Source organism: Physeter macrocephalus, chromosome 20 (assembly GCF_002837175.3).
Source record: "Physeter macrocephalus isolate SW-GA chromosome 20, ASM283717v5, whole genome shotgun sequence".
NCBI lineage: Eukaryota > Metazoa > Chordata > Mammalia > Artiodactyla > Physeteridae > Physeter > Physeter macrocephalus.
Window position 1 is genome coordinate 23,759,361 of NC_041233.1, and position 10,055 is coordinate 23,769,415.

General features: G+C 42.3%; 1 protein-coding gene across 1 annotated transcript in view; it reads right to left on the reverse strand.

Moving 5' to 3' along the window:
• SPOCK2 (SPARC (osteonectin), cwcv and kazal like domains proteoglycan 2) overlaps positions 1-2,003 on the reverse strand; it is a 7,362-nt gene extending 5,359 nt beyond the window's left edge. The window contains exon 1 of the mRNA XM_028481479.1: positions 1,586-2,003. Coding sequence (XP_028337280.1) covers positions 1,586-1,774 — 189 coding nt within the window. The 5' untranslated portion in view covers positions 1,775-2,003. The remainder of the gene's footprint in view (positions 1-1,585) is intronic.
• Positions 2,004-10,055: the final 8,052 nt, after the last annotated feature.

Below are 10,055 nucleotides of genomic sequence, written 5' to 3' on the forward strand. Positions count from 1 at the left end.
CCGCTCCACAGCGTGTGGGATCTTCCCGGACCGGGGCACGAACCCGTGTCCCCTGCATCGGCAGGCGGACTCTCAACCACTGCGCCACCAGGGAAGCCCCCAGACAGTTCTTGAGCTAAAAATAAGTGCCACATCTGTTGGGCAATGTTGACAATCTCATCAAAAATTGTATGTCCACTGTGCTTAATGTTCTGCTTCTTTCTGTCTCTTGGTCATTCCTTGAGGGCTTTGATGATCAGGGCAGAGGCAGAAGGGACTTCCTCAGTCTGGCCCTGTCTGTTCTGAATTGGTCAGTTTCACTGTCATTCTCGGACCCTTCCAATCACCAGTTACTAGGCAATCTCATCAACCAAACTTTTTTGGAGACAGACCCAGGGAGCTGATCTCGGTAGTCAGAGGTCCGATGTTTCTTTGTGTGTCCAAATTTCCTCTACTTATAAGGACATCAGTCAGACTGGCTTAGGGCCCACCCTAACAGCCTCAGCCTCATTTTAACTTAATCACCTCTTTAAAGGCCTTATCTCCAAACAGTCACATTCCGAGGTACTAGGGGGTGAGGGCTTCAACATATGAATTCTCAGGGGACACAATTCAGCCCATAATAGTAGCTATAATGGGAAGTAGCTAGTAAAAGGCACAGCAGAAGTACTAAAAGCAAACTGAGTTCCTCTCTAAAAACATGTATCTATAACCTAAACCTACCAACTTACAAAATTCTAGAAAACACAAAAATATACAAACATATATTCTATTAACCATCAGTGTGATGATGTTACCATATCATATAGCCTCTGGAAAACTCCACTGTACACTCAGGAGAGAATCAGAGTGAAAAAGGCTAATTATGCCTTAATATTTTTATGAAAATAGTAGGACCTTCCCACCCCTCCAAAGGATCTCAGGGACTCTGAGGGGTACAAAGACCACATTTTAAGAACCACAGATACAAGCTTTATGAGGCAAATTTCAGGCAAATTTCTTAACCTTGTTAAACCTCAGTTTCTAAAATGAGGTTAATGATAACACCAACTTAAGCGGGCTTGTAAAGATTTAATGAATAAACACACATTATTCACAAATAAATGACAAATGTGAGCATTCTGCTAATATTAGCTGTTATCATTTGTGAAAAATTACTTAGCAACATGATACATGTGCTTAAATGCATAGGAAGTAGTAACCTCTGGATGAGCCCAGGCAAAGCCAGGGTCCCCGCCCCTCCCTCCCTACTCCCCTCCGCCCCCTTCCCCCCGCCCCACTGCAACCCGCACCGCTCTCCGCACCCAGCCTGAAGGGGAGACCTCGTCGGCTTACGCACGCCCCTCAGAGCAACTCCTCGCGGTGGGCGGGTGCGGGACTGGGGGTCCCAAGCCCGCCAGCTCCCGGACTGGGGAGTACATGAGGAGGGGTCTCAGGAGCCCGGTGGGTGCTCGTTGTTTACTCTTGGTGCAATTAACCGGCTGGGCCGCGGGAGCCTGTGGCTGCGACGTGCAGCCGCCACTCCCGGCCCCAGGGTCTCTGCTCCAAGGCTCCCTCCCCAAACCCCCATCCCCAGCCCTTAGCCCTCTCGGCCCCGCAGACTCACGTCTCGGAAGCGGTTCCAGTGCTTGATCTTGCCGCTGTACTGCGAGATGGACGACAGCCATTGCTCGTCCTCCATGAAATTGCCGGGGGTCTCGCCCTCCTTGAGCCTTTTGGCGTCGCCTTCGGCCAGGGCAGCTACTGTGAGGAGCAGCAGCGGCAGCGCCAGTCGCCCGCAGCCCGGAGCGCGCATCGTGGTCTGAATTCGACCTGGGGTGGGGGGGTGGCGGTCTTGACTTCTGCAGTATTTTAACGTCCTTCTTCCCACCCCGCAGTTGGGGGAGCAAACGCCGTCGTCTTCCTCAGCCCTCCTCCTGCGGTCTGACTCCGGTGACAGACGGATAGTGGGTCGCAGCTGAAATGTGACCTGGTTAGGAGATGCACTTGTCTGAAAAAAAGCCCAGCGCCGGACGTGGAGAGGAAGAGAGAATCAGAGAGGCTGCGCCAGCAGGGGCCGTGTCTGTAACTGTAGCATCAGCATCACGTTTGACATCATCATACCTGGTTTTCAAAAAAAAAAAAGGGAGGAGGTAGATTTCAAAGGGAAGCGCTAGATCAGAGCGCCAAACGCCAGCCAGCCGCCGCCGCCGCAGAGCCCAGCCCAGCCCAGCCCAGCACTTAGGGAGTTGCAAACCAAGGAATCTAGATCCGGAGATGTCCCTGCTGTCTCTCCAAAGCTGGAGAGCAAGAAGGGTGCCAGGTCTCCTCAGGAAGATGGGAGTGAGGAAAAGACTAAACTCTCTGGTTACAAAGTCAGGCTCAGGTGTCTAAAAGGGAATTTGGCCACAGACACTGTTTCTCTCCCCTTGCCTCCCACCCAGAAGGGCCTGTGCCACAGCCCTGACAGCTGGCTTCCTGCGAGTTATGGCTCTACAGTAATGGGTGGCTTCGTTAAGACAAAAGCCATATAACAACTGGCTGCCTGAGAACTATTGCTGCCCAGCCCCACATGCTCTTTTCAAGGCAAGGCCTGAGCACTGAATAGCTGGTAAAACAGAGGCAGATGTCCTCCTCCCCAAGCAACTGTTTAAGGGCTGTCACCCCTTTTGTTAGTTCTTCTTAGGGCAACCCTAAAAGGCAAATGTCTGGCCATTTCATCTGCCTTGAGGTAAATTTGAAAAACGCACATTTGCTATGGTTTTGACTTCAGTTGATTTTAATAAGCCACTGGGGAAAGGGGTGTGGGGAGGCTGGGTTTGTTTGAGGTGTTTTTTTTTGTTAAAATTGTGATCCTTATCATTGCCTTTAGAAATGTGTTGACATACACATTTCTGGGCACAGTCCCAGGATCAGAGCAGAAATGGGGTGAGGTTTACATCACAAATAAATTGAAGAGGAAACAGATAATCTGACAGGACAAAACATATTAAACTTTTGGGACCCAAGCCCTAGACTGTGTTTTTATTTAAAAAAAAAACAAAAACAAACAAAAAACTTGGCTGCTGTGATGTTAAAAAAAAAATCAAAGGCAATGAATAACATGATCTTAATCAGTAGGAAAGAAACACAGGTTGAAAGGTTCATAGTCACCCTGGGTCTGGCTTGCCTGGGAATTCTGAATGCATCAATGGCTTGGGTTGGGGTCCGTTGGGAAAACAGAAAACAACAGCTCCCTTTCCATGTTTTCTTTTTCTTTGCAGTTGGATTTAGAGGTGGTGCTGCAATGAGGTCCTGGCCATTGATGTCTTCATCTCACAGTAAATAAAGCAGGCTTGCCTTGCCCAGTTGTGCACAGCCGCAGTGTATAATGGAAGAGCAATCTGTTGTCATATAGACTGGGGATGGAATCCCTCTTACTAGCTGGGTTCTTGGGCAAAATACTTAATCTATCTTCTATCTATAAATTAATGACACCACCCATCTCAGAAGATTGCTGTGAAACCCATGCAAATTTACATACTAAGTGCCTGGACATAGTGAACATTTTTGAAATGTTAGCTCTTCTTCCCTCAGGTTGGGAAGAGATGGCTATGATGTCCCATAGTTCTGAATACGTACTAACATTTGCCAACTTTTTCCATTTCAATCCTCGTCTTTTAGCAAACCTAATTACATGTCTCCAAGACATTGAGGAGGTAGATCCTAGATGTCATAGCTTTCCCATTCTAATACTATCTTATGAAGTCCCTGGTCTTCTGAAATTACTACAGTTGCCCAATAAAGAGTTTGGAAAGGCACTAACAAGATGCCCATCAATAAGACAATAGCTCTTTCCAGACCCCTGAAGGTCAAAATGTTTCCCACACTCCTCCAATGGGACCTGCCTTCTGTAGCACCTTCAAGCTGGGTCATATTAGCCCTGGGCTTAAAGCAAATCAATAACAGTCCAGGACTGTTAGTTAATCCAATAGTAAAGCTATTTAGGAGGGAAAATCCAAATTTCCAGATGAGGGAGAAAAAAGCTGTAGAAAATGGACAATAACTATTGTTTATAAGGAAGAAAAGGGGGCTTCCCTGGTGGCGGTGGTTGGGAGTCCGCCTGCCAATGCGGGGTACGCGGGTTCCTGCCCTGGTCCGGGAGGATCCCACATGCCGCAGAGCGTCCGCGGCTGGGTCCGTGAGCCATGGCCGCTGGGCCTGTGCGTCCGGAGCCTGTGCTCCGCAACGGGAGAGGCCACAACAGTGAGAGGCCAAAAAAAAAAAAAAGAAAAAGTGAAAGTGAAAAGCAGTGGTGTGTTATAAAGTTTAATGAGTACAAACATCCCCCCCTGTGATAGTTATTACCTGTCTTAGTGGCTTTAACTTACCTTCCTAAGAACAGTACTTTGATTATGAAGAACAATGTCTTTTTTCAGAACTATTATAGATTTTCCTTCATGGGTTTTAAAATTCCAGAAATTCAGTATTTTTAAATTTACATTTAAAACGGACTAACTGAAGATAGATATTAAGAGAATATGTTAATTAGTTAAATGTTTATTTCCAATTTGAAATTATATTATTAGTTTATATTTCTTATTGAGCTTTTTAAAACAGCTAAACTGGATCAGAAACATATAATATGAAATATATTAATTAGGAAATTTGAAAGAGGATGTATCTATGGTTTTTGGTAGAAAGCCAGCATGTCAGATACACTCCTCCAAAAAATTTCTACCAGAAAATGGAGTGCCAGGATTTTCTTAAGCAAAAAATCTGCAGGAAACCTGTAATTTTAAATATTTCGCTTAACAATTTCCTTGGAAATACCCACAAATAGTGATTTCAATATTTGAGCTGAAGTCTTGCTTCAACCAGAGGAAAAAAAAGTTAAAAACAAGAAAATGTTAAACATGTATCATAGAATTAAATATCAAGGATCACTGACTATATATGTATATATATATATATATATATATATATATATATCCTAAAACCTCTAACTAAAATTATCTGTTTTTTAACAATAGCAACATCTAATGTGAGACTCAGCCACAATAAAAAATTAACTGTAATATCATGAATAGAATTCATCATCTCTAACTTGCCTGCTGAGTCCCACTATTTGCAAAAGATATCTAAAATATTGTGAAAACACTGACATTTTCTTTATCGGTGAAAAAGAAAATTCTTGTCATTGATCAGAACCTACAAGTTCACTCTCACCAGGGTAAACAGGTTAATTCTGTACAGTGACATGAACTCCAAGGGGATTTAAGATCAGCATGTTTGGTTAAGGGAATGATGACAACCGCGTGAATGTAGTGATTAGAATGTTGACACTATGACTGTTTTAGTTAGAGCCCATAGGAACACAAAAGCTCCTAAGACTATTTTTTCACTAGTGGCTATCAAAGAGAAATAATTATTTTTGTCAAATTTTGACCTTTATATCACTAGAAAGAAAAGACTGAGAATTCTAGAAGCTAAAATTTAAAAGTATTTTTTCCCTCTATTACATTTTACAAAGCCAGTTTGTTTGAATGTGTTATTGTGATTGTGGGAATCATATTATACACGTTAGATATGATTTTAAGGTGATACAGCTATTTAATTTGAATGGGAACTTGAAAAAGAGGATTTCTTTTTTAATGTAAATGCAAATCACATGAAAATATAATAATTTGATTTGTTATCTGTAATCCAGGAACTAATGATACATAAGTAATGTATCAAAAAAATGTACACTCTCCCAGGCATTTTGAGTGAAAAATCACCACAAAAATTTACTTAAATTTAGTATAGTAAGGTTTCAGAGATGAATGAAACCTATGCTTTAATAAAAAAGCCTATTTCTGAGAAATATGTCTCATTTCTGCCCAAAATTGGTGTGTAAACCTAAATAAGCATCTCTGTTGTTTTACTGTCTTAACTGGCAACATTTTTTTTTTTTGGCCTCTGATTTATAAGGTCTTCTACAGTTCTAACCCTTTTATTTATAAAGCAAATTGAAGTACCATTACTTTTTAATATAGTACACTAGTTTCTTTTATTTACTTCAACTGGACATTGCACTATTGGTTATACCAATTGGTATACTGAAGCAAGTAATCTCAATAGTAATATATTTGCCGGCCTTGTCAATGTGTATTGCCATTATTGTGTATGTTGCCTTTTTTTTTTTTCTTTAATACTACAGCTTCAATTACTATCAGATTAACAGGTGATGCCTAACTACTGGTTGTCTTCTACCCATCTGACTCTCGAGAAGCAATGCAGGCAGCTCATGAGAGAGTCTCTTCAGAAGAAGCATGATGAACCTAAGTAATACTGAAAAGGGACACAGAAATTTCCTGGCTCTTCCCTCATCCCACCATCTCTATCATATCAACATCATTTAAAAGTAGTTTTAGAACAAAAAGAATCTCTCTCATTTATAGAATGTTTGGAATTTACAAAATGTAGGGGAAAAAAGCCTGAAAGATATCTTAACACGTATTCTTCCAGTTTCATTTGTTCTTTTGCATGTATACATTTACATAGGTTTGATCTTCCTAAATAAATCAATCCATCAGGCTACTCATTTTATAGCATTTTAAAAGATGTTATTATCAACAGTTAAAAATCATTTTCATAGTTACACCAATATGTAGTCCTGAGGACATACTATACGTTGATGATTTATTTGCTTCCATTTTAAAAATTGCTTTTATTTATTTATAATTTTCATACAACTGCATCTAAAGTGTACACATATTTGAATTTTGATGGATATATACATCTTTAAAATCCTTCCTGTGAACAAGGTGTAGAATACTTCCATCACCCCCAAAAGTGTTTTCATGCCTATTTGTAGTCCATCTCTCCTTTGTTGCTCAGCCCCAGGCTATCATTCGTATACTTTTATTTTTATTTTTTTATTTATTTATTTTTTTGTGGTATGCGGGCCTCCCTCTGCAGTGGCCTCTCCCGTTGCGGGGCACAGGCTCCGGACGCGCAGGCCCAGCGGCCATGGCTCACGGGCCCAGCCGCTCCGTGGCACGTGGGATCCTCCCAGACCGGGGCGCGAACCCGGTTCCCCTGCATCGGCAGGCGGACGCGCAACCACCGCGCCACCAGGGAAGCCCCTGGATGAGGAAATTTTTTTAAACAAATATTTAAATTGAAGCATAACACTGGAAAAAGCATAAGACAAAGTAGATAGCTTGATGATTTTTCACACAGTAGTCTTATTTTACCTTTGTTTGAGAGATCATTTTATTAATAACAACAAAAAAGTTACTGATAAACAACCACGACAGCAGCCCCTTTTCTCACCTATAGCATCCTTGGGTTTTGCTATCCATTTTCCTGTAAGCATCAAGACAGAATCTGAGGGTGTTCCTTAACTCAATACCCCTCTGGTACCATCAGGTTCTCTCTGGCACCAGGTAAAGCGCACAGTGCAAGAGCAAACCTGAACCAAGCTTTGTGTCATTATGAAGCTGGATTCTCATCCGTGTCCAATTTAGTAAACTCAAGTTCACTTAAAAAATAACCATTATAGGACTTCCCTGGTGGTCCAGTGGTTAAGAATCTGCCAATGCAGGGGACACAGGTTCAAACCCTGGTCCGGGAAGATACCACATGACATGGGGCAACTAAGCACGTGCACCACAACTACTGAGTCTGCACTCTAGAGCCCACGAGCTGCAACTACTGAGCCCGCACGCCACAACTACTGAAGCCTGCACACCGCAACTACTGAGCCAACGCACTGCAACTACTGAAGCCCACACGCTCTGGGGCCCGTGTGCCACAACTACTGAGTCGGGTGCTGCAACTACTGAAGCCCGCGCGCCTTAGAGCCCATGCTCTGCAACAAGAGAAGCCACCACAATGAGAAGCCCGTGCACTGCAACGAAAAGGAATACGTACTAACATTTGCCAACTTTTTCCATTTCAATCCTCGTCTTTTAGCAAACCTAATTACATGTCTCCAAGACATTGAGGAGGTAGATCCTAGATGTCATAGCTTTCCCATTCTAATACTATCTTATGAAGTCCCTGGTCTTCTGAAATTACTACAGTTGCCCAATAAAGAGTTTGGAAAGGCACTAACAAGATGCCCATCAATAAGACAATAGCTCTTTCCAGACCCCTGAAGGTCAAAATGTTTCCCACACTCCTCCAATGGGACCTGCCTTCTGTAGCACCTTCAAGCTGGGTCATATTAGCCCTGGGCTTAAAGCAAATCAATAACAGTCCAGGACTGTTAGTTAATCCAATAGTAAAGCTATTTAGGAGGGAAAATCCAAATTTCCAGATGAGGGAGAAAAAAGCTGTAGAAAATGGACAATAACTATTGTTTATAAGGAAGAAAAGGGGGCTTCCCTGGTGGCGGTGGTTGGGAGTCCGCCTGCCAATGCGGGGTACGCGGGTTCCTGCCCTGGTCCGGGAGGATCCCACATGCCGCAGAGCGTCCGCGGCTGGGTCCGTGAGCCATGGCCGCTGGGCCTGTGCGTCCGGAGCCTGTGCTCCGCAACGGGAGAGGCCACAACAGTGAGAGGCCAAAAAAAAAAAAAAGAAAGAAGAAAAGGTTTTCCTAAATTTTGAGGGACTTACTGGCAGGTCAGCCTTTTCAAACGAAAGGGTCCCAGAGCTGCTGGGTGTAACTGATAAATGGTACATATGTTTCATGCTTTTCTTCTGTTTGTATTTAATATTTAGCAATACAAAATGGAGGAAGGAACCTCAGTTTCCAAATAAGAAACTTAAATTTAACCACATCTTTAAAACCATTTAATCTCATTTCTAGATGACCTCACAGAAATAAAAAGACAAACACACAAAGATGTTCAATCCAGAATTATTTATAATAGCCAAACCTGGAAACCAAGTCAAGGTCCATTAGTTACGGATCAACTAGTTAAATTATAATACATACAACAGGCTATGGTACAGACATTAAAAATAATGTAGATCTGTATCTACTGAAAACTAATATGATCTACTACATATTACTGGGTAAGAAAAGCTCATTATAGAAAACCATGTATCACTTGATCCCATTTGGAAGGAAGTGACAGTATAGTGCAGCAATTCTCAAACTTTCTGGTCTCAGGAGTCCTGTACACTGAAAGATTACTGAGGACCCCAAAGAACTTTTGTTTTTGTTTATGTGAGATACACAGTATAGACAATGATATACTGTACTTGAAAATAAAACTAAGCCTGCCTCTCAATTTTTCTGTGAACCTAAAACTACTCTAAAAAATCTTTCAAAAAAAACTTAATTAAAAAAGTGTATTTAAAAATAATGATACCAAACCCATATTAACAAAATAACATATTTTATGAAAAAAATTATATTCCCCACCCCCACACACAACAAATTAATAAGAGTAGTATTGTTACTGTTTTACACTTTGGTGAATCTCTTTAATGCCTGGCTCAAAAGAAGAAAGGTAGATTACCTTCTGCATTATAGCAAGTGTATTAGTTTGTTAGGGCTGCCATAACAAAATACAAAAGACTAGGTGGCTTAAACAACAGCATTTATTTTCTCAATAAATTCTGGAGGCTAGAAGTCCAAGATTAAAGTGTTGGCAGACTTGGGAATTCCCTGGTGGTTCAGTGGTTAAGACTCCCTGCTTTCACTGCCGAGGGCCTGGGTTCAATCCCTGGTCAGGGAACTAAGATCCCACAAGCAGCAAAGCACGGCCAAAAAAAAAAAGAAGAAAAAGGTGTTGGTAGACTTGGTTTCTCCTGTCTCCTCCTGGCTTGCAGATGGCTGCCTTCTTACTGTCATACATGGTCTTTCCTCTGTGCATGCACATATCTGATGTTTTTCTTTTTTGGTTGTCAAATGATCCTTTATTGAAATATTTTCCTTTGCTGTCCCCTTCACTAGCTGGGCATTCCACTGCACCACTGTTGATGTCCTCCATGATGTCATGAGGGTGGCAGCCATCAACATTGCAGTCCACAGACTGGGCAGTCCCTGGGATCTCTTTAATGGTTCCAGACAGTTCTTTTTTTTTTTTTTTTTTTTTTTTTTTTGTGGTACACGGGCCTCTCATTTTTGTGGCCTCTCCCGTTGCAGAGCACAGGCTCCGGACGCGCAGGCTCAGCAG